At 37.8% G+C, this 26529-nt stretch overlaps 1 protein-coding gene across 1 annotated transcript in view; it reads left to right on the top strand.

Moving 5' to 3' along the window:
* Positions 1-1189: 1189 nt before the first annotated feature.
* camkvb (CaM kinase-like vesicle-associated b) overlaps positions 1190-26529 on the top strand; it is a 32755-nt gene continuing 7415 nt past the window's right edge. The window contains exons 1-7 of the mRNA XM_086087746.1: positions 1190-1368; positions 22950-23057; positions 23431-23562; positions 24837-24911; positions 25161-25299; positions 26079-26199; positions 26292-26367. Coding sequence (XP_085943872.1) covers positions 22963-23057; positions 23431-23562; positions 24837-24911; positions 25161-25299; positions 26079-26199; positions 26292-26367 — 638 coding nt within the window. The 5' untranslated portion in view covers positions 1190-1368; positions 22950-22962. The remainder of the gene's footprint in view (positions 1369-22949; positions 23058-23430; positions 23563-24836; positions 24912-25160; positions 25300-26078; positions 26200-26291; positions 26368-26529) is intronic.

Here is a 26529-nt window from a genome sequence, read left to right on the forward strand (position 1 = left end):
TGGTGGTCAAGATGTTCCGATTTTGATTTTGATTCCAAATAGCCTCCTTAAAGTATCTTATTTCCCTTTCCTAGCAGCCCAAAAGTTGAAATTATTGTTAAAGTGTACGAAAATAAGTGATGAATAATGTTGTTTTTGTTGTAACATGCTAGCGCGAGTAGCTAGAAACTGGCTTGGTTTAAAAATAACCCGAGATTCTTCTCGAATTCACAAATGATCAATGAACATAGCAACCAACAAAAAACGAAAGTAGAGAAGACGCAAGAATGCCATCCTACCTCAGAGCATACGTTCCCATCTAGACCCGGCAGTAACATCGGCAAATGTTTGTAATCTAATCGATTCCACTTATCAAACGTTTCAACGTGTACCGCTTCCATGGAGTGTTGAGCTAAATCTTCCGCATATGTCTTGCTTATACAAGTAACGATTGAGGAAACTGGGGGTGACATTCATCAATAACAAAAAAACATTCAGTGTACACTCAATACAAACACAGCTGAGTCAGTTGGAAAGTTGACCCATCATGAGGAGCGGACTCGCAATCCCGTGACGTCAGTGAATACTAGATATAGAAATACCCGCCAAAACCCGACAATCTTTATAGTATTTACCAATAATCCACATATATACATGCCGAAAAGTTGCTGTAAAATTTAAAGTATTTGACTGCTAATTATACAGCAAATTATCGTACTTTGTTTTTACCCACAATGCACTTTGTTTTATCCATAATGCATTGCTGTATACAGTTAAATAATGTGAAATTAAAAAACAAGATCATGCTGTATTGTTTTACTGTAGATTTTACAGAAATTTGTTACTGTGAATATTTTTGAGAGGAGAAATAAAGTTATAGTCGAATAAAATATACTGAAATTAAATGTTGAATTTCTATCATCAAACACATCAACAAATTAATGAACATTATGACTGGTGATGCAGCATAGCTTATTTCTTAGTTTGTCTTTCTCCAGGAAAGACAGAATTGTTTATCAATTAATTTCACGGTACACTGATAATAATCTCATGATGACATCCATTATGGTACAGTTTGCGTGGTTGTGCTTCTAAACAAGTCCAAATGTACAGTAAGTGTTGTTGAGGTGACGTCGTCGCCCTGCGTGTGCTCGCTGTGAGCACACACAAACACACGCACACCCTCCCTCCCTCCCTCCCTCCTCTTCGCTCCTCCACCCTGCTCGACGCACAGCGGCACAACAGATGGTGCACTATACACTACTATAGCACATATTTTGCTTTAGAACTTTCACTATACGCACTCATATTTAGAACACAGAAACATTTTTGCGAGGAAAAACTCGACTTTTAACTCAAGACCGTTTCGAGACGGAATTTGGTGTCAAGGTAAGTTGGTTCCAAATTAGGCTGTAGCCTATTATGCATTATGTATAATTTTAAAAACGCAGTGGAAATGCCTTTTTTTTTTTTGTCTATCTAGCTTTTTCTTTTTTGTTTTTTTTTGTTTTAACACCGATGCAAATTTGTTGAGAACGCACGCGATGCGCTCTGAGCAGAATGCAACCCAGCCACCTTAATACATAACGTCTTTGATTTCACGATAAAGAGTTTTGATTAAACACCTTACCTCAAGAGTATTTCATAGTTTTCATCAGTGTGCACCTGGCTTGGCTCCACTTGCGCTGGTTCCGTCCATTGCGGCTGATGCTGCAATTGCAATTGCTGTCATTATCGCTTGAATAAGTTTGTCAAGTTTAACATATGAGGAGACGGTGCTATACTAGCATCCATATAGTGTCCTACATTTCACTTAACAAATTACTGTACAGTAATTACAATGCTTTTCAGACAGACACTTTATAGAGCTTATCTAATAATATAATATTAATCAAAAGGGGAACTTGATTAGGACTTTGATATGTTGTATTTATTTTAGACACTCGGGGCACATTTCATTTATTTATTTTTACATTTAATGTACTTCTTGGAAGTCATGCATTGTGGTTTGAATAGACGTGAGTTTGTGAAGATTGCAGGAAAGTGGCTATATGCAGGAGATGACACGTTTACTATCGCTGCCTGTGCCACACTGACACTAATCTGCCTGACCGTTCATGTTCTCTGCAAAGACGGAATTAGCTTGGGGACAGTGCATATTCGTACACTTACTCCCTTACACTGTAACCATAGCCACCATCTGCATTGCTATAAAGTAAAAATATATATACAATAAAAAAATAAAGTTTTCCTGTTTTGTGCTACTATTGGACAAGCAGTAGACTATTCATACACATGTTGTACAGTATGCGCAATGGGAACTTTCCACTTCCACTTGGAGTTGAAGTCATTCAGCCATTATCATACAGCCCTACGGTGTGGGAGTCATATTGGGGCACCAATGAGCCATGTGTAATGATTTGTTTAACCCTATAAGAGGTGGACACTTGCAGTGGGCCCAAGGTGGGCCGTGGCACTAGCAGCAGCTGATGAATGGGTGGAAGATGACCAAATAGTCAGCAATTTGTATGAAATCAGATCCCGGGGGGGAGAGCTGCTTCATGTGCTCTTAATTCGGCACGTTGTCGGAATGGTGGGGTATCATGGAAATGGGAGTGTTGCTTGGCAAATGAGGATCAAGCTTAAAAAATACTGGTGAAAGAGGAAAGCTAAAGAGGATGTTATCAGTCAAAGTGGAATGACTCTCCTTCCAAAATAGATAATCACTCTCTGCTTTTCCTTCAGTATTAAACATACAGGTGCCCCCCAGCTTACCTTAGTTTCAAATGCAGTATATTCAGTGCCATTCCTGAATGCATTTTTAATATTTGTATACAGTACTGATTAAAAATATAATGGGACCTTAGTGAGTCGTCAGCCGTTAGGAGTCCCGTGCAAGACCCGTGCTGCAAACTATTGGCACTCTGTGAGTACTGAGGGAACTAAGCTGAATGTTCACATCAAAACACTGCAGTAATACACGGAAGCCAAAAGACGCCATGTTGACACCCAGTGTGATTACACTATTTACTTAGTAATGAAAAATAATCAAGTCTTACCCTTCATGTTGAGGTTGTGTTTTATTAATTTTATGTGCTTACTCCGCTGACGCGACACATATTCCAAATAGAATGCAACGAAATGCACAACAAAAAGAAGAAGATATTCAAACAGAGTGATAGTGACACAACAGATGGAACAGTTTGTATCACAATTCTGTGTGGTCAAGAGTTGTTTGAAACTGTGGAAAGGGCAGTCATTCAGAATGTCACATCCATTGCAGGCCAATTACAGTGGATATAAAAAGTATTTTACTCACAAATATTTGGGAGAGTTTGTTTTGGTCGAATGAAACAAAGGTTGACCATAATCCCAAAAGTTATGTTCGGTGCAAACACAACACCGCTCATCATTAAAAGAACAGCAGTGAAGCATGATCTTGGCAGCATCTCGCTTGCTGTTTTTCTCTAGCTGGAAGTGAGATCTTAGACAAGGTGAAAGGAATTATGAACATGTCAAATGAGCAATCAGGCTTCTGCTGATACAGGCAAAAATAAATAATTAAGTGCCCCTTTGTGACCCCCCCATGACACCTTCACTGCCTGTTATTTTCTTTACACAGAAATACAATTTGAGACTGATTCATCAAGTGGGTCTCAATTGTTTGAAGTATCATTTATTGCAAGTGTCGAGCAATCCGGCAAAGGGGATCGTCTGCCCGCAAGTCTTCTCCATAGTGCAAGTGTTACTCACGGCATCATGGAGCTTCAAAGGGCCATCCTGCCTATCATCCACAAATAGAATGTTTGAAGGGGAATTCTAAATGGAAATTGATTAATATTTCACCTTGGCATTGATTCATGCCGAGACTGTAGGCACGTTCCTCTATAAGTTCACTGTTAATGAAAATGGATGCAGAGCTACAGTTGACTTGATCTGGTCCCACTGTAGTGTGTAGTGATGGCCATCCTATGATGAGCATTGTTGCTATTACAGTGTGACTCTGGCTGGCCTCTCGGTATTTTTCATTCTGTCCTCCATTTTGTGAAAAAAAAAGTTTTCATTATTTAGATGTTAGCAGTAATCTAATGACCACTTTTAAGGATGGTGGTTACTACAAAGGACATCTATTAAGACTCTTATATAATTGTATCTTTTTGCCACTGTTGGCCATTAGCCACTCCAGTGGACACTAGTGTAGTCTTGACATACACTGCCATCCAGTGGTCAACGTTTGTAAATGAAAAAAAAAAAAAAGACCAACAACATGATGGCCGACAGAAGTTCAGATGTGACGTGCAAGGAAAGAATAAGTGTATATTCCTTTGATTCCAGGGTTAAAATATCCAAAATAGTTAATCTGCAAGGGTCGCGGGGGGCGCTGGAGCCTATCCCAGCTGGCTTCGGGCAGTAGGCGGGGTACGGATTTTAGTTCTCACATGAGAGTAAGGATCCTGGTCCTTATGTTTTGTAGTGGTCAGGTGCAGAACATGCTAGCAAAATCTACTGGATAGTCGACCATTTGACTCAAGTGATGATGATGATGATGAACGGTTGCCAGAAAAAAGAAAATTACTATCTGTACTTCATAAAAAGTTCATTTTTCTTTGGGTAAATGTTTTTGCAATACATGTAGGACTAGTAGTTTTGAAATATATTAAAAACATGTGAACGCAATGTTAAAAATCAAACAGACATTTTCTATAGTGTTTATACATTATTTTTTGTTAATTATTCTTTTCTTACAAACATATTTCATCAGTTACTCAAATGCACGTTATCCACCCTTGTGGACATGTCACCAACTACTTGAAAAATGTATGTTAAAAAAAAAATGAAGGTGATTTTTTTTCGTGCCTAAAGAGTAATAATTTGGGGGAAAAAATCCTGATGACCTTTTTTCAAAAGTTGATATTCTGTCTTCCAAATTGACGCATAATCGGCCAAACCGGTGCTGTTCTCATTTTACATTTTAGTTAGGAATGGTCAAGTCTATGAAATACAATTGTCTCTTGCTATATTGTAATTCACTATTTGTGTCTTCTTCTTCTTTTTCTTTTTCTTTTTTTTTTAATCAAACTTACATAGCATATTTTTTTAATTATAATTACATATTGTCGGATATACCAACATAGCTTTATCGTCAGATTTTGCAGTGCTTATTTTTCAACATGAGCTGTTATGTGCAGAGCAATAAATACATGGTGGGAGGAAAGAGTGCATAAAAGCAGATCATTTCAAAGTTTAGGATAATTTGTCATTAAAAGAAGATAAAGTGCAATGTGCATGTTGCAAAGCACAGCTAGTTTTAAATTGCGCAACTGCATTAGCTAATATAATAAAGCCTACCATCGCTAGTTAGAACAAACTTTAGTCCTCCACCCACAGAAGGATTACACGACCACCAATACACTTTCAATCGCTTTATTGAACAAATGTAACACAATAAATCACATATCAAGGTTGTAATAGTTGACTAAGACTAACAAAATGACTAAATCTAAAATGGGGGGGGGGGGGAGCATTTTTGCACACAAAATGAAATAAAAATGAAAATGCTTTAGAAAAAAAACTATCAAACTATTACCAATGTGAATATGTCCTTCGTTTTCACCTTTGTCAAGCAATATCATACATGAGCTTTCAGGGTTAATTTTCCGTGTATTTATGGTATTCATGTACGTTTACACATAAGAAAGAAGGTTTAATAGTCCTTTCAGAAATATAGTTTATTTTATTATTTTACTTTATTAGACAATACTTAATAATCATATTTTTTTATCTTGCACTCGACAAATACTCCATGTATAATAATGATAATAATAATAATAATGATAATAATAATAATAATAATAATAATAATAATAATAATAATAATAATAACAATAATAATAATAATAATAATAATAATAATAATAATAATAATAATAATAATAGTAATTATTATTATTATTATTATTATTATTATTATTATTATTATTATAAAAGTAAGGAAAACTTAAAGCCTTAGAAAATATAATCTAACAATCTTGCTCTAAAAACTAATTGAAGTGAACTGAATTTAACAGTCACTAAATATGCAGTCAACAACCGGGTGGACTGGCTGGTCAACGGGGCAGATGCCCGGTGGGCTGGCGTCTTTTGGGGTCAATGCGGTGCTATTTATCGATTATTATTTTCCTCCATTTTACCCTAAGAGACTGGCCCACAATTAAGAGGGAGCAGCCCATTAATCCATTTACAATATGCACCAGGCCGTCGTTCTAAGTCAAAATTTACACAAAGTCCAGGCCCTTCGTCACATGCATTCAAGTCCCAGATAGGCAAAAATACTACAGTACAGTAGAATGTGAGGAAGGCAACCCTAAGTGGACAAATAATAATAGCGTCAATCACATGTATATAGTACTGGTAGCTTTAAAATGACTTTTCGTTTCCAACAGAAATTTCTTTGGTTGTGTGATAGTCACGGGATTTGATGCTCCTGTCAGTGTTTGTGCCTTGTGACATGCTGCACTGGTCATTGAAGGACAGCTGAAATCTACTTCTATTAAAGTTGCATGACAAGCAGCCGTGCACGACTCCAATCGATGGCGTCCCATCATGTTCTAGTGTGCTTGATGTTGACCTATGAATCAGAACTTAATGAAGCGCCGGCGACATCCTGAAAATATTGAAGTGGGGGGGATAATTACATAATGGGGAGATATATTTTGTAGATGGAAAGTTGCTCATTTCCGAGGGTGAAACACTTTGTTGTTGTAAAGAGCAGTCAACAAGGACAATGTGGTGACACCTGTATGACTTTTCAGTTTGGTCACATAAACTGCCTTTCATTTTTTTTTTAGTCGCAAGTCAATATTGAACATTAAGCCATGTTAGCACACGCTTGTTCTGAAATAATGTATCTGTTTTTGTTTATGACCGAGAGAGGCCACCGGGGGAAATATTTTTCTTTCTTTCTTTCTTTTTTAATATCTCTATCGCTCTTTAGCAGTGTGCAACCCCCCCACCACCTCCATCATTGTGTGCTATTGTAGCAGTAAGTATAGTATAGTATAACTCAAGTGCCGTTCATTAGATGACTGAAAACTGGGAGATACTATCCTTTATGATATTTTTATTGGTCATGCTTTGGAGATCTTTTTCAAATATTCATCAGTGGAAAACAAAGAGCGATCAGGGAATACGTTTTATACATTATTGAGGAAGGATCCACGTGGTTTCTTTCATTTCGCTTTCAAGACATAAACAACAACAGTGAAAAAAATTGTGCCCTACATTTGTGCAGTATAAAACATGAACCCACCCCCCTCGATGTCAATTGCATAGAACGGAAAACAGTACAGTACTGCTATGCAACACTCAAATGATTTTGTAACCAAGGCAACCAACAGTCACAGAGAACGGTCAGATTAGCTCTTGAGGTGTGAAGGGGAACCAATTCCGATTTTAAATGAAGCTAAATAGACAATCTGGTTTGCATGACAATTATTAAAACATGAATACCTTGTAGTGGCATAGTTCTTATGACAATGTGAACCAGATCCGGGGATGCAAGGATATAATTGGTAGTTTTATTAAATCAAATCACATAGACATGCCTTCCGGTTCAAACGCATAGTGACGTTCCATTTTAGATGAGCAAAGTGCAAGCATCAGAACTTGTTGGCGGATGCTCCATTCGTGAAAATATTTCACACCACAGTCATGCAGCTCACCACCTCCTACCACAGTGACCTCCTGTCACATGTTCCTCGTAGCTGGCGTGACGCCGCTACGCCCGGCTTGTTCTCTGAGCATGTTCGGTGCTGTCGTTATTGAGCAGCGCCAAACACCACATTACAACAAAACAGATTAACTGCATCACTGCCGACACGAGGCAGAAAAACAGAGGGAAGTATTTTTAGGTACAGACTGCTACTATTGACTGGAGAAAGGCCTCTGAGATTACATTTCCTCATTCACGTGGGTGGAAAAGAAGCTGGAGTCTAGCTTTGTGCTAGATAGAAGATTTTTGTAGTGTGCCGAGTCTACTCTTCGAGCCCCATTAGTTTATATGAGAAAGGCCAAGCATGCATCAGCGGACCAACCCCATGGGCTTTTAGTGTTCTTGTGCTGGAGCCACTTGTTTGCTTTAGATGAGTCAGTCAGTTAAAATTGGCTTCATTGTGCCCGCAGAGTTATATTTCATTTGAGCCAATGTCGCAGAACAGAACAAGTTGTAGTGTAAATGGAAACATAACTTGAATGTACTGAACTTTAACTCAAGAGGAAATTGTCTTTTTATCTATCTATCTATCTATCTATCTATCTATCTATCTATCTATCTATCTATCTATCTATCTATCTATCTATCTATCTATCTATCTATCTATCTATCTATCTATCTATCTATCCATCCATCCATCCATCCATCCATCCATCCATCCATCCATCCATCCATCCATCCATCCATCCATCCATCTATCTATCTATCTATCTATCTATCTATCTATCTATCTATCTATCTATCTATCTATCTATCTATCTATCCATCCATCCATCCATCCATCCATCCATCCATCCATCCATCCATCCATCCATCCATCCATCCATCCATCTATCTATCTATCTATCCAAACCCACCCACCTTCTTAAGTAATTAAAAAGAGAGAGAGAAAAAAAGCACGTTTTTAACCTGGATTTAAAAGCCTTTCCACTCAGGACTGAATTCACTTCTGTTGGCAGCTTTTTCTATTTGTATGCCGCATAACAGCTAAATGCAGCTTCACCATGTTTATTTTGAATTCTGGGCTCTACTAATTGACCCAAGTCAGCAGATTTCAGAACCATGCTGAGTGGTAGAGTGGTCATCGTGCAACCCAGAGGTTGTGTGTTTGATCGCATGCCATTGTGACCACGTCGAAGTATCCTTGAGCAAGCTATTGAACCCCCAGTTGCTCCTGATGCTGCGTCTTGAGTGGATGAATGTAAAGTGCCTTGTAAGGTGGAAAGCGCCATATATATGAAGTACCGTTTACCATTTACATTCAATCAGTATTTCTTTAAGGACAAAAACTATCCAATGATTTATAAACCAGTAGCAGAATTTTAAAATGTAGTATTGTGCAGCTGACTGGGAGCCAGTGTAAAGCCTTTAGGACTGGAATAATATGTTCTGATCTCTTGGTTTTGGCCAGAACCCGAACTTAAGCATTTTGAATGAGCTGCTGCTGTTTGATGTTCTTTTGAGAGAGTCCAGTAAGAAGCAAAAAAAAAAAGTTTATTCAAGTATACCATGAGCATAATTTTTTCAATATATTTATATACAAAAACTGAGGCAGTAGGCCTATACTTTGTTGGCTTTTACTGTATAGTTTATAAACTTCAGTATGCTTAAGTATACAGTACTTGTAGGACACTTCTAGTATGAGCCTGTAAATTAAACTGTGGACTAGAAGTATACAAATAAGCTAGAAGTATATTGAATGAGTATAGTTATAGTATATTTAAATTTTTTAAATTTGTTCCAATTTAGGCCCGTCCACACGAAAGCCAGTTTCAACGTATCCTCACAAGTTTCTTACCGTTCAAGCCGTTCGTCCACATGACGGCGCGGTTTCGGAGCTTGAAACCGATCACTTTTGAAACCGGGCTCCAGAGTGGAAAGATTTCAAAATGCGGCCGTATGCGTCCGTCTGGACACCACATGCAGGATACTCCTCCAGGTATGACGTAATGGTCGCAGCTTGATGACGACGCATTGTATCAGATTGATGACGTATGCGGCAATTCTCGCGCGACTGTCGCGAACCGTCAGTCTGTCAACAACAATGGCGGATAGCCGTGTCGTAGTGGTTTTGCGCAGCCTCCTTAGCTTGCTTATGCTTTTGCAGCAAAATACTTTGCTTCTTTATTCCCACGGTCAACAAGCGGTGTTGTACTTGAATCACCCGCCATAATCACTTTTCCTGTGTTCGTCTCTTTCATGTTGTTTTGATACATGCAAAGCCATGTTTGTTCTGTAGATTGCAATAAAGTTTTTTTTTTTTAAGTGTCAGTTTTCTTCGCTTATTCTTCTTCTACGCTTTCCGTTAACTCCCTGTGGCTGCGCTACAGCGCCACTCCAGACTTGGCATATACATTACGGCTGTTAAACGTCCTCAGCGTCTTCTTTTGGACACACGCAAGTCTTGAAATGCTTCTGTGTGTGCGAGATTTGTTTGAGGAATGCTTCCGTCTTAGTATGCGCACGTATTAAATGAGTGTACTTTCTAGTACACTACAAGTACATATGTATACTTTATATACTTATGTATACTTTATATACCTATGCAGTAGTTATACTTGAGTATACTTCATAAAGTATACTTCAGTTATACTACTTTTTTGCTAAAGGACAGTTACAATAATCAGGTCTACTGGAGATTAAATTGTGGAGAAATTTCTCCTGGCCTGCTTGGAGCATGTAGTCCTTCAGTCTGGATATGTTTTACAGCTGGTAAAAAGCTGTTTTAGTGATTGATTTGATTACTGAAAGTCAAGTCTGAGTCTATCCTTGACGAATATTCCACTAGCTGCCACTGAATAGGTTGATAAAAGATTTACTGGGCTGTTTAATTTCACACTTGATGGGTAGATAGGCACTAAAGAGACATGCCTTTTTGTTTATAAACAAAGGAAAATCCACATGTCTCCTTTAAAGTGTGAATCGTTTGAGTTTTTACTGCAGCTAATGGACCTAAATAATAATATTTGTGATATGCATCAAACTATCATTATTACCCGTCTCCCAAAGCGCATACATTCTCCAAACTTGATATGAAAACTGTCTGGTGCAGTTTCTCTATATGAAGCACACAGATAATATTAATAGTTTACTATGAAAGAATCAGTTAGCTCATATAGACCAAAAAAACATAGCATTTGTCTAAAAATACTTTATCTGCCTTTCTGCCACCAACTATAGAATGGCTTTGGTGTTGTTTAGGTTTCTTTGTGTTTCACAGAAACAATCAAAAATGATTATTTTGTTAGTTGATTCCACATGGACGATCCATGTATTTCTCAGGGTTCCTTAAGGCCATATGCAGAACTGCTTCTACTGGATCTGTTCTCACAGTAGGACATTTGCTCTCACTCGAGTTAGATAAGTGGACAGCAGCAGGCAAAGTTGACATCATCAACTCATTTTCTGAAAGAATATGAAGTCTCCTGTGGAAAAGAGGCCGTATCTGCTAATTGTAAGTGTTACCATGGCGACGGAGTTGGTACTAAACATAAGCATTTAAGTCACACTGTTTTGTGACTTGCATGGGTGGAATGCTATCAGCAAGGTTGCCAACAACTGTTTGCTTGCATATAAACAGACCCACAAACGCAGCTTCCCCAATCTGCTGCAATTTGTAAATACATTTGGTACAAGCTGGTTTATCTTAATGTGAATTGTTAGAGTAGACAATATTTGTATTCTACTCTTTGCGTGTTCAGTTAACTGAATGGTGAGATTCTGGTGAACAAGTCCCTTTGCAAAGGTATCATTATAACAGAAGCTTCTGATCACACAAATGAAGTCACCCAAACAGTGTTCTGTTCAAAAGTGTGCTCCTCCTCCTCCTGCACATCATTATTTATTGAAAAGTGGGTGAATATGAAAAGTCTCCTCCCATCAGCAAGTTCAGCAAGTTCCCATAGGTATAAATCAGATTAGAGAAAAACAATAATACATCAGCCTGTCCTTGGATTCTTCAACCGACTGAGACCGGCACTAGACTACACTCCCTTCTAGATAACAGTGGAAGAGAAACCCGTTGCCCTTTTCTTCTCAGGCGAAAGAGACAGATAAGAATACAATAGACAATTCTATTCATTGAGCTACACAGCTATAACTAAATCCAAAACGGCTAAAATATAAATTGAAACTGAAAAACAATGTTAATAATTCAACATTCCCTCATTTGAGCTCATGAGAGCTCAACACATTAAAAAAAAAAATTCAATAGTTGTGTGGTGGAAATAATTATCATTAAAACATCCCTTTAGCAGGAGAGGAGATAGTTTAGCAATCATATGACATTAAAAAACAATTTGATTCATTTAAAAGATTTTTAGTGGAATAAGCATAACATATGTGAGGCTTAACATAAAATGTTGTTCATTAAAAAGTGTCGCAATGTATCGGCAGACGGATATGTGTTCTTTGAAGCCATCTCGTGATGAAGTTCTTTGTTGAATGAGAAGATGACGTTGTCATCTTTTTGCAGAACCCCAGAATAGATTGCCTGCAAATGTGATTCTCGTGATGATTGCCCAGGAAAAGGCACTTGACTTGATCTGTTGAATGATGTCAAAACGATGTCCAAACGGCCGCTCCAGAACCGAACACTGGGTCAGCTGACGTGGCTCCCAGGTCGGAGGTGATAAGATTGATGATCATCAGTTGATGAGATAGCCGGCAGCCTTGTAGACCAGTTGTGGAATTTCGTCTCTCCTTTCCGTCATCAACCTGAGAGCGGAATATGTTTTTAGTCTTCTCATAAACCCACATAAATTTTATTTGGAGGAAAAACCCTGATAGTTTTTGTTAGTTGGGATTAGTAAATGTTATTTGGTTAAGATCTGTAGGTCCTGTGCTGTTGGAACAGGAAAAGATCTATTTTTGTGACATTGAAATAGAGCCCAGCCTTTGATTGAGTTGAATGACATTCGCTCATTCATTAATATAAGACAGAGCTTGTAAATATTTATTTTTCAAATAGGTTTTGTTCAATAATAGGTAATTTTTTACCACGACTAAATTTGTTCTAAATTTGCATAACTGTGCCTTTCACCATCCTGAAAGGAATCATTTTACTAGCATATCATATATTCTCTTCCCAGAATCCCATGACTGGCCTAATCGTGACATGCTGGAAAAAACACATATATTCATATTATCTATACTCTTTTGCAAACACTGGGCTCCAAAATTACATTTTTCAATTGTTTCTGAGATAAAAGATATAATATAATATAATTACCTTCATCCGGCGAATATGCATTATTGTCCTTGCTTGCTTCAGACTTACTTTGCTCCGCTCGATTTCCTCTGGTAGATTTCTTCATATTCAAACTGTGGATTATCACTTCAAAACCTTTTCATATTTTAATCTACTAATTTGTCTACATTGGTTAATTTCTTAAACATAAACTCCCTCCTTTTGACAAAGATCCACTGATTTTTTCAAACACGTCAAGATAAAGGGAGGATAAAATAGAGACCTCATAACTCAAAAGACGTCGTAAATAACTCAACCCTCTAAATCAGGCTATGAGGTAAACGAAAGAGCAAACTGCTAATCAACCTCACCTCTTTTACAGATTAGTGGGGCTCGTAAAAAACACAGCACAAAAACTATTTCTGGGATTCATAAATCACAGTGCTGTGAAAAAATAATAATCTAAAATTAACCATCAAACTCGCTATTATTTATTAAATAGCATCAACTCAGTACGATAAGATGCATGGTTCAATATTATGTATATAAAACATATACTTAGATAATATATATATTAATAATATATACCACTGTGAAAACTTCTTAGTTAGTCTTTTACTTATTACCACTCATTTTATTCTATTATTTTTTCTATATTGTAGCTGCAGCTGGACAAAGTCCAGGAAAAAGTTCCTCACGGGAAAAATAAAAGTATATCGTATCATATCATATTAATAAAATTCCCATTGTACCAATTCAGAAACTGATTCTCCCAAACATATAGGCAAAAATTTAGTAGGCTATAGATTGAAATAAATTTTCTCAATCCCTCATTTCAAATTCACATATGTCGCTTTCAATTTCCTGAAATACCTTGCTATAGATCACAGTTCCCCATTCAACACATTAAAAATGCCTTGCATATACCGTGCAGCATTTCACTGATTGAAGGGTCGCATCCTAGTCAGACCACCAGCTTTCAAAAGTCAATGTTCAGGGCTGTGTCAGACAAAGTTCAGGCATCAGCGATGAGAGGAGACATCTCTGTAATGAGGCTTGTACACAGTCACTGGGCATTGTGGAAGTTGAGCATCATGTTTTTTGTAGGCACAGGAGGAGAAGACTGTGCTCTGCGGCTTTTGACCTTTGATCTCTGCCACGTCCATTCAGACGCCGACTGCAATGTGGACCCGATGACACATTTTCGGTCCTTCCAGGCGCTCACCTCGACCAACGAATGCACCCGGCTGATCCAATGCACTACAATGCCAGACTGAGGAAATGGGATCATAGCAAGACAGTTCACTTCCTGCTTTCTCAAAAATGTTTCGTAAAAAACAGCCCTTTTTTTTTCTTTTTTTTTAAAATACCCTTCAAAATAGCTACTAGCAATACTTGCAAATACAACGTATCAGCAGCTGGGGCGCATCCCGTTCGCAGTTTGTAATCCGTGAAGACCATCAAACCCTCATCTGCCTTGAAACTTAAACATCAGTTTCTGAAATGACACACTCAGAGAAAAAACAAATATTAAAAATCATTATCAATACAGCTCAACACAAAATACTATTATTTTATCATTATTCTTTATTCATTTGTCCCGAAAAGGGAAAGTTAACAAATTAACCATCTTCATCAATTATTATAGTGTAAAAGACTATCAATTCAGTCACTAAAAAAACCCCAAAAAAAACCCCACTAATTTAATATTCTTCTACAAAAACTCAATATCTTTCAAATACTATTACTTATTTATTTTATTGTTTATCATTCCTCTCTTACCTAGAAAAGAGAAAAAGTCCCATTACGAGGACACATTATGCTCTAACCCACAGCCCCCTCCTTTTCTTCTAACCTAGAAACGGGGGGGGGGGGGGGGGATCTTAACATTATACATCGCAAAACCTATTTTACCACATTCCCATTTGAAAACAAACGGCACTATCACACCAGTCTCATCTCACACAAAAACAACACCAAACTTAGTTAAAGATATTGAAGAAAAACAAACAAAATCCCCATATGCACATTTCTCACTCACAATCACAATAATAGCCCCCACCTTTTAGAAGCTAGGTCACACACTCAAATTCATACGCTCACACTCTTTAATCATTATAAAATAATAAACGGTTTTATTCTATCAATTCGTTGTCTACAAATCTTATGGCATTTAAACCGCAGTTTTGTACGGTGATTTCAGTAAACGGGTTAACTCATTTCGGAGGGGAAGTTACTTTAGCACCAAAATCAGACACTATATCATCACCAGCATCTATCAAAGAAAATACAAAAGTCCCTCGTACCATTTTGTCCAGCGACGGCTTTTCATACAATCGATCCATAGTTTGTTTTTTCATTTTTCATCGACGTTTTTTTATTTTCCGCATGGCTGCGACTCACAAGTTCCGACTATGAACCGGAAGCGCATTCAGGACAAACCATTCTGTATCCGGGTCGAAATCGCCCTCCATTTTTGTAGGCTATTTTTTACTTTCGGTTTATATTCTACGCAAGTAGTATTAATATTTATCAATACAGTGACGTCTCACTTTTAGTATAATAGTTCAATAGGTTAACACATATGGCCACACAACAGACACACATAAGAATCACGTGACCTCTCGTTTATACACAGCGGTTATCCAATCCCGTTGAGCTAAACCGTTCTCCATATATTGCAAAATTTTTGCAAGGCGCTCATTTTCAAAATAACTCGTCACGCGCTATCGAATTAAACCGTAGAACAAAAGTAATTCATACGGTAATCCTGACCTCAAAACTACAAACGTAGGAGCGCCAAAATTTAAACTAAATCACGTAATCTCTCGATTGCAAATACAGTGACACAAAATCCAATTATCGCTGTAATCAACCTGGACCCCTCAATACTGTTCAATTTCAAACAGGCGCTTTTTCAAAAAAACATATTACGTGTAAATGGACGTTCTCAATAAGAGTCATGAGCAAATATCGATATTAGTCCCCAATCGGCCAAACTGTTAAAAAAGCAGAGCGCATACCATAATCTTCGCGATCCTTAGTAGAAGAAAGACTTCTTACGTCATCCGGCAACCCTTTTATTCAATATATATTATGGTCTAAGGGTTCTTCGTAGCGAGACGAAAACAAAACAAAACAACAACAAAAACCACTACTTCATCCTGCACAAAAAAAGCTTTTTCTCTAGGTCTGCATTTACGTCACTAAAAAATGCACCACCCCACGACGTGTCCAGTTCAATATCGTAGGAATTATCCCAACTCTATAACGACATCAAACTACAACTTGTTCACACAGACCTCATGTAAAAATTTAGACAATTTGGAAGACGAAAAACCAGTTGCAGCGGTCCCAAACAGACAGAACCTCCCTACGTGGATAAAAGTCTCCACTTACCGTACTTTATTTATTTAGGCCTAGAAGTTCCGCCCGTCAGGAAACGCCGCAGCTCGCAAGCCGTCAAAATACCACCATCCGTTAGAATTCAGCGTCGGGGATCACCATTCGTTATAATTCAGCGTCGGGGATCACCATTCGTTATAATTCAGCGTCGGGGATCACCATTTGTTAGAGTAGACAATATTTGTATTCTACTCTTTGCGTGTTCAATTAACTGAATGGTGAGATTCTGGTGAAGAAGTCCCTTTGCAAAGGTATCATTATAACAGAAGCTTCTGATCACACAAATAAAGTCACCCAAACAGTGTTCTGTTCAAAAGTGTGCTCCTCCTCCTCCTGCACATCATTATTTATTGAAAAGTGGGTGAATACGAAAAGTCTCCTCCCATCAGCAAGTTCAGCAAGTTCCCATAGGTATAAATCAGATTAGAGAAAAACAATAATACATCAGCCTGTCCTTGGATTCTTCAACCGACTGAGACCGGCACTAGACTACACTCCCTTCTAGATAACAGTGGAAGAGAAACCCGTTGCCCTTTTCTTCTCAGGCGAAAGAGACAGATAAGAATACAATAGACAATTCTATTCATTGAGCTACACAGCTATAACTAAATCCAAAACGGCTAAAATATAAATTGAAACTGAAAAACAAAGTTAATAATTCAACAGAATCCAAAATCTTGCAAGCAGCCATCCTAATTTTTGTGCAATGTGTCAGAGAGTATATTGCATTGGGGGTGAGATTTCTCCAGTGGCGACTGGTATACAGTGCAGGATACCCAAAAAGGTCACTTTGCATCAGAATTTAATATCAGCCCATGCTTAAAGGATATTGGTGCTGTTTGTCACTTTTTTTACTGCCACCTCTGGCCAAAAGCGTAACTGCAGCATCCCAGCTGTGGAACGAACTTAGCAGCTCATCCGTGCAGTGTCGTACGCTAGCTAACACCACAGGCTAATGTTAGCACAACGCCACATATCACATGCATGACGTCACCCCCCCCCCCCCCCCCCCCAAAAGAATCTGTGGAGTGTGCGGACCCCACTCTACTATAAAGGGAAGATAAAAGCTGATGGGTGCAGCAATGCACCTTTAATTATACTCAATGCTAAGTGACAATTAGTATGCTAATTGGTAGCTGTGAAAACTTTCCCCATGTAAGCTTGCGGAGATTTGCTGTTGACCTCAGGGCTGCACTCGCTGTCAGTAACCCGAGCACGAGAGTTTACAATGTGAGGATTATACATGCTCCAAGCAACAACTTTAAAGCATACGAATCACTCCTGATTCTGATAGTGAAACGAGCTTCTTTACATCAGAGAATATCCAAGCCAGCGGCAGTCGCTGCAGGGAAGGACTTCAAACTGTAACGAACTTGAAAAAACATGCCTGGCATTAAATTGAATTTGATCATGTGTATAACCACCTACACACCATGAAACAAGGTTTCCTGGTGATTGTAGTTATATTAAAGGAGACTATTTTACAGACAAATGGTGCAACACAATTATTCAATCCATGTCAAAGTGCATATAAGTCAGCATGTCAGATAGTCAGTCTAATTCGCTGGAGGTCGCTGCTTGATCTTGTTTACAGTTTATATACTGAAGAGGCATTCTTTTTTTTTTCTTTTGTTGTTGTTGATGTTATTAGTTTACAGCTTCTCCGCTTCCTTAATGCACTCTATTAAATTTACAGCTCATAATTGGCAAAGTCAGCAATTGAGGGAGCCTTTCAATCAATGTGCTCTTGACATTTAAAACGTGTCAGCTTTATTTACAGCAGCATTTAGATTGTCATCTTTCATGTAATGTTGATTTTATGAGGGCAATTAACATTTCTGTTCACACAAGCAGCACAGAGGGACTGAAGTTGAATAGCATAGTTCCAAACTTACAGTACACCTCCTAATGTAGACAACAAAAGACATGTTTGTTGATCCTGCAGTTTAAATAGCATTGCCATCCATCCATACATCCATCAATCCATCCATCCATCCATCCATCCATCCATCCATCCATCCATCCATCCATCCATCGATATCTGAACTGCCTGTCCTCACAAGGGTTGCGGACATGCTGGAGCCTGTCACAGCTGTCACTAACCATTTAATGTATTTTAAAACATAATGAATGGGTTTGTTTTTGTTTTTTTGTTTTTACAGACAACGTAGTGGCCAAATGATTTGCGTGGTCTGCCAGTTTAAGGATCCAGGTTGAATCTCGAGTTGAACCTTTCTGTGTGGAGTTTGCATGATCTCTCTGTTCTTGCATGTTTTTTGTTAATGTGTATTGTGACTTCCTGCCAACCGCAAAACATGCATGATAGGTTATTTAAACAATAGAAATTTACGTAAGTGTGAGTAAATCGTTTTTTAGTCTATATAGAATACAGTGATCAACATTCATTCAAAATTCAACAGTCATTTTTGTACATTATTATAAGCATTAGAAAATTGATGTATGAAGCTTTGGGGTTAAGGAATAAAATTCTGTACTGTAAACATGTTCCAGAATGTAAATTAAGGAAATGAAACTTTGCCTCTGGCAAATCAATGCAAGCACCATAATCAGTGTCAGCTTCCTAAATCAGTTTAATAATTGATAGAACAAAACCGCTGAATTTCTTATTCAGGATGCATTCGTGCAATTCAGGCAAACTTAAACAAAATATGTTTTAGCCTGTAATTCACAGAGATAAATTGTTAAGATTATGCCGCCATTTTCGGTGTAAAACTCACATACTTGTTTACATCTGGTGGGCAGGCTACACGATTGAATCAACAATTTTCCAGGTGTGAAGCTTGTTTAAAGCAGAAATAAGCATGTTGCTGTTCCCGGGTTTTATTGCAGGCAAGCTCTGAGGTGCTGTTCACTGGCTTTGCAATAACATAAATACGATTTCAAGTGTTCTGCTTCTAATGAGGCTGTGCTTTTGCTTCCCTGCTCTGAAGGAGAACGAGAATATTCAGGTGGGTAGCGGGTAAGGAGAATAGTGCCAGGGGGCTGGTTGATGTATGGAACTGCAACCTGCTTAGTCTTTTTTTGGCCCGTTCTTATTATAGATACACTTTAGAAAACTGTTTCTAAGGACAGGTTGTGACTTGCCTATTAGCAGCTCAGTGATCAAGGTGAGGCTTTCATTTCTCTCAATGAGACTAAAATATGTGTGACAACAGCAGGTAGCAAATTGATTAAGATCCTAAAATGAGCATTCCATGTCTGATTGATGCCTGGCAAACAAATGAGAATTGTGAATCTGTGAATTGTGAATCTGAGAGATAAGCTATGCAGCACAATAGCAGGCGATTAGAGGACGGGTGAAAGTAGAAGCTTGATAATTATTTCTCTACTTGCCAGAGCTGCCATGTCTGCGCACCCTGTACACCGTAAAAGCAAGCGCTTCGGGATACAAAGATTCTCAATACAAGTCAAACATGAACCGCGGGCCTTGTGACACACACTGTAGACATGAAGACTGTTATTAATAATTCAATCAATTGTGTATGCATGGCCACTCTTATACAACACTATCTTTATTTGGATCCAAGCAGCTTGCTTATTTGTTTCACTTTCCATCTCCTCTTTGACTTCCTGCGTGATGTCCGGCACCTTTCCCCTCATTATGCGTTCTTCATCACTGCTGTCCTTTGCTGCTTCTGGTTAGCGCAGCTCTAATTAGTGCAGTGAAACACTTAAGAGACACAACATTTACATCAACATCAATTTAAAAAAAAAAAAAAAAAGGGAGAACGATCATGCAGGATGTTGCTTAATATCCAGTGAGGTTTTGAGCATGGAGGTTAGCCTGTTTCACACAAACAGCCTGTAAAAAACTATGGAAGCATATGGTGTGATGTTATTTTGTTTTGTTTATTGGTATTTCAGAAACTCTTACACACAGGAAGTGACACCTCTGTCTCTGATACTACCACAAAAGACTCAGAAAAAAAGCAAGGGAAATGCATTTACAGGCATTATGTAAGGAGGTTGCGTATGAACAGAATCAGTGACATGTGACAACAGCTTCACACCCAATCAGAGGTGCCAAATACATGTCCAGACAGTAAAAAAAAATATATATATATATATATATTTTTTTTACAACTGCCACTGTTTGGCTTTAGCCACAGTTACACTCTAAAAACAGTTGGGTCAAAAGTAACCCAATTATTGATCGAAAATAGACCGATCCACATTATGGGTCAATTTGAGCCAACTTTCTGGGTTGTTTTATACAAAATTACCCAATTTTTTGACCCAAGTGAAGGATCTGACCAATATCTATGAGTTGTTTTACACGAAAAGCCTCATATCTTGACTCAAAGTTGGGTCAAATTGACCCAAGTAGAGGATCGGTCCATTTTTGACCCATAGTTGGGTTATTTTTGACCCAACAGTTTTTAGAGTGTAAATGATCTCCCGATTAGCTCCACTGCCATGTCAAGGACTACGCCTTTCACTGATCAGCAATTTTAAAGGGAATCTGAGGAGCCGCTTCATTTGGCTGTGATGCAAGTCGAATGTGTTCACGCCCACAACGGTGTCAAATGTGCGTTCCAAACTGCCTGCGTCTGCAAAAATACCAAATCACAATACCGCATCACTAAACAGTGGCGTGGAATCAATTGACTGGCAATGTCCCATTCAAAAATGCTCTGCGAATGAGTGGTGTACTCTGCTTCTAAGACAACCTGGAACTGGATAAATGGTGTAAAAAATAAAAGAAAATAGAAGGTTAGATTCATTTGTGGTTCTGTTTACTGATCCATAATATTTTTTGAACCAAAAAGTCAACCTTTGTTGCAACGCACCACACTTGTTTTTGAAAAAAAACTCAAATGGAAGCAAAACGTCAGAGTTGTTTAGGTGAAATTTACTATGACCTTTTGCGGGCAAAATGTTTTATTTGTGTTGTTTCCGTACACACTGATATAAAGGAAGGCTCTTCATCTTACTCATGGCAGAAGGTTTGTATAAAATGTAGTTGGTAAATGCTGACGCTCAGCACTGTTTAACTTCACTTCAGTAAATCAGCAATGGCTTCTAGTAGTCAGCAGTTCAGTGAGTTGCTGAGTCAGAAAGTCAGTGTGGAGGCAGGGGGCGGGAGAAAAATATGTATTTGAAAAGTAAACATTAAATGAATGTTTTCCAAAACTTGCTGATGTTGAAGCATTACGCTGAGCGAGTTTTTTATTTATTTTTAATTTTTATAACTGCTCACATTACAGTAATGATATTGACAATTACCTGAGGATGTAATTCCATATTATAGCATAGCAGCAGGAGAATCAATCCCGGGCACCTAATCATTTAAATGTATTGATAAGAGTGCATACAAATGACCCCACAGCAGGTTTTGACTCACATCTTTCTCATACGTTTCCCTAATCTGGACGGAGCTGTCTTTGCTAAACAGAAGCAGCATCTTTATCACAATTCATTTGAACTCTCGTAAATTTTAAATGCTCCACTGTGATTCACTGTTGAAGATACGTGGCCAACTGAGTAAGAAAGCACTTCCAGACATTGATTGGTCAATCCATCGAATTGATAACACAGAGAATGAGGCATGAGAATGCTTCAAGCTTGCTGGTAGTGGTTAATGCAAATGTCCAAGCCATGCCTTTTCATAAGAAACTATTTCACAATTCCTTTTACAGTATTTTACCACACGGTGTGCTACACACAGCGAGTAAAAAGTATCGATAATCACTTAATGGATCGATACTGCGGATGTATTGCCAAACGATATTTCGTCCCAGCCCTGATATACAACAACCACCCATTAATTCATAATTTTCCATTTGAGTCCAAGATGGCCTTTCTTTCAGATGGAAAGTTATAAATGGGGAGTCCTAACAATGCAACCCCTAATGTGAAAAAAGAGTACATTTTACTAGCATGATCATGATCACCATTCTATTTATGATTGACTTTTTTTTCTTTTTTTTTATAGTTCATGCTAGACAAAAATACATGTACGAGACATTGCCATGCCACTGAAATATGAGTCTGGTGGCAAAACTTCTGAAGACCAAAGCACCAACAATACAAAGTTATATATGAAAAGGACAGTCTGTTAAATACCTACACTTGATTACTCACATGACAAAACCTAAGTTTACAACAGCCATCAATGCTCATCAAGATGAAGTCTTTCAAAGACTACACCATGATTCTACAGTATGTCAGAGAAATGGTTGGAAAACAATGCACCAAAGTGGCACCCAAATTGTGTTTGTTTACATACGCAAATATCATATTTAACCGTTATTGAATAGTGAGCAGTCCAGGGTGCATGCCACCTCTCACCCAGTCAATTATATAAACCCCAGTGAACCCGCAGACCTGAACAGGATATGTTATTGTAATGTGAATATCATTTTCAGTATGAGTTATTTAAGCTGCTATTGCTTCCCCCAGAGTTATTTTTATTACTATGTGACAGCAGGCACCACTTTGTGCCAAGTCATTTACCAACTGAAATTTCTGCGACTCAATATGAGACAAAATTAGTGTAGGAAATTCTTCCCATGATAAAGATGGAAAATGTATCTCTTTATTCCCCTCTTTCTCTTTTTGTCTCTTGTCTATTTGTCCCCACAGGTCAGGAGTGGCTATGCCATTTGGCTGTTTAACATTTGGTGAAAAGAAGGATTATCACAGTCCTTCAGACGTGACAGACAAGTATGACATGGGTCAAATTGTTAAATCGTGAGTACTGTAAATATCGACCAACTTTTTTTTCTGTATTTCTTACAACTCAATGTATAACGATGAAGTGGAACCTCTGCGTTCTGACTGGCTTTGTTTGGATTTCCTTCCTATATGGCAAATCATTCAAATGTAAATAATTTGTTTCAGGTTCATGCATTTGCCATATTACAGTTTTGAAAGCACATACATGGTTTGAGGAAGAAAAAAAAAACACCTCAGCAAACACATACATTAAATAAAGTCACGTTGCCTAAAATTTAGGACCAAATTGAATTTGTACGATTTCAGAGGCATTCAACTTTAGAAGTTCCACTGTACCACTTTCATCCATATATCCACATCTCCTTGAAATGCTATTTTTTTTCTCCAGGGAGGAGTTCTGTGAGATCTTCAGGGCCAAGGACAGAAATACGATGAGAATGTACACATGCAAAAAGTTCCTGAAGAAGGATGGAAGGAAGGTGCGCAAAGCTGCAAAAAATGAAATCCTCATTTTAAAGATGTGAGTTATTTTATTTAAACTAAGCATCGCTTTGTAAACATGCAATCTCTGTCTTTGAATCTCATATTAGCATTATCTGGGCATACTGTCATACTAGCAAAGAAGTTAACTACCACTCAAAAGATTGGACACATTGTAACAAATTACATATTATATGTGTAGTATTCTCTCTGGAGTCTTGCAATTAATTGAGTTATGTATAGTTCAAACTGTTGATCTGTGTTTTTGTTTCATGTTGTCTTGTTTCTTTCAGTCCTTGTTGGTTGGTTGTGTTGTGCTTCTGTTGCTGTCTGGTCTTGTTCCCATTTGTGGTATTGTTTTTGGGGCTTCTTCTGATGTAGTAGCTCAGTTCTTGTTCCATGTGTCTTGTTTGCCTTTTTGTTGTGTTTTTGGAAAATAAATGCTGATTGTTTTGGAGTACATCTTAGTAGCGTGAAAATCCTGAACTACTAATACAATGTCAAACATCTTCAAACATTTTTCTGTTGAACAAATAACAAATGCTTTATAGTGCAACTGTTGGGAGTTGAAAGAACAGTCCGATTATTTTAGAGATGTAAAAAGACAGCACAAGTGAATGCAAGAAATGTTGACAGGTGTTCTTGTGCGCTGCAGTGTATCAATTTCACATATCGACCTTACATTAGCTACAGTGCAACTTTTTTAGATCATTTGCCAGGAACTCTTGCTAGTTAACTATGCCTGGCCCGATGTATTAAAAAGTGTTTCTAAAAATTACATGTCGTTGATTATGCAGTATTCATTTCTTGAATGTTCCTATCTCAATAACATTACGATAATGATATATATCGTTCAGCTCCAGTGCCAACTTCCACTCTGTAGTTTCTCTCACTTGCTCAGGTTTTTTTTTTTTACAGCTTCATCGTCAGTAGGCACTTCATTATTGTCAACTGTAACAAATAATGTAATTGCTGGGAAACACAATTAACGAGTAGAAGAGACTCTCATTCAAGTCTTAATGTAATATCGTTCATCACTAGGGGAAACCACACACCGGCTCCTGACAAGCTTCCCTTTTTAATGCTGCTGATTTTTACTAATGCTCACATGCTCACTGCTAATCACTGTCATTCCAATTCCACAAGTTTCTCTCAAAGGGTTTTATTTGTGATATTATTATGTATGGTGGGCTGCCTTCACTAATTTGCCAAATGAATTATATATTGGATTTGTTTCTTTTTTTTTTGGTTGCGTAAAATATTACTGTTGTGTGTTTGATCAGAGTTTCTCATCCTGACTGTTGGTCTCCTCAGGGTGAAGCATCCCAATATTCTCCAGCTGGTGGACGTCTTTGAGACTAAAAAGGAATACTTGCTCTTTCTTGAACTGTAAGCTTGAAGGAAGGACAACATCTTTGTATCATTGCAGTCATTCTGGCCTGCTGTGTTGATCATATACCTTACACATAAGTAGCAACTTCATGACAGTGCCACATACTTTACAACTGTTTATGGTGATCCACCAGCTTTTCAAGTTTAATATTTACAGTATACTGTATACATTAAGACAGTGGTCGATACAGTACACCACAGATGGACAACGTGTAACAGTATAAGTGACTTGATCTCCTCCCTCAGTGCAACAGGCAGAGAAGTCTTTGACTGGATCCTGGATCAAGGTTATTACTCTGAGCGGGATACCAGCAATGTGGTGCGGCAGGTCTTGGAAGCTGTCGCTTACCTTCACTCTTTGCACATTGTTCACAGAAATCTCAAGGTAACACGCGACTCTTTTCAAGAGCTTCTCCTCTACATTAAACGCATTCGCATCAAAGCATCAGAAAAAATCCAACACATTTCATTTCTTGAAAATCCAATGGATTATTTTTTTACTATTAGAGAAAAGAATGTACACGTGCACTGTTATGCTCAATACTGATTGTCCATGAGAAGAAATATTATTAATGACGGCTATAGACGTCAAAAATTCATTTTAACAATTTTTATTAGTTTTACTTTACACTTTTTCCACGAGTATGAAAACCTAAAAAACTTTTTTTTATTGTACATTTAGAACAGATATGAAATTTGTGATTAACCGTGAGTTAATTATTGAAGTCTTGTGTTTAATTACAATTTTAAAAAATTAATCGCCTGACGCGATAAAAAAAAGGGGCGTCAGGCGATTAATTTGTTAAATTGTAATTAATCGCATGACTCCAGTAGTTAACTCACGATTAATCACAAATTTTTATCTGTTCTAAATTTACAATCATTTTTTTCACACTCTTGTTAACAAAAGTGGGAATAGAAATGGTTCAAATGAATTTTCGACGTCTATAGCCGTCAATGGCAGTGAATGAGTTAAAATACGTATTGCGTATCTCTGTCCGTAATACTTAATATAAGAATTTACATACCATTGACCCTTAACTCGAAGACAAAGTGACATCCATTCCAGTTGATTAGTAAATCATTACACTTCAGAGCTTTTGAATTATTCTTGACAACTACTTTTAACATGTGTATTACATTCACTCTTTCTAATGGGCATAGTTGGAGAATTTGGTTTACTACAACCGCCTGAAGCACTCAAAAATAGTCATCAGTGACTTCCATCTTGCCAAGCTGGAGAATGGATTAATCAAAGACCCCTGTGGGACACCAGAGTATTTGGGTGAGCGCACCATGAGGCCAATAGGACAGTACAGAGAAATGTTTTTTTTTGGTTTTGTTTTAACCTAACCGGGTTTCTTTGTTCCTCTGCAGCTCCAGAGGTGGTCGGCAGACAGCGATATGGTCGACCTGTGGACTGCTGGGCAACAGGTGTCATAATGTACATTCTGTGAGTCATTATGCTAATTACTTGTGAGAGACTGTGAAAGTTATAATGATTAAGCATTAACTCTAAGGTAGGCTAAATCTGAATATTTATAATTGTATTGAATTGCAGAGCGCCACTTAAATTCAGTTAGGTCAAGCATACTTTTGTTTCCAAATCGTTTTC

Source organism: Leptonotus elevatus, chromosome 10 (assembly GCF_054856555.1).
Source record: "Leptonotus elevatus isolate MCC_2025b chromosome 10, RoL_Lele_1.0, whole genome shotgun sequence".
In the NCBI taxonomy this organism is placed as follows: domain Eukaryota; kingdom Metazoa; phylum Chordata; class Actinopteri; order Syngnathiformes; family Syngnathidae; genus Leptonotus; species Leptonotus elevatus.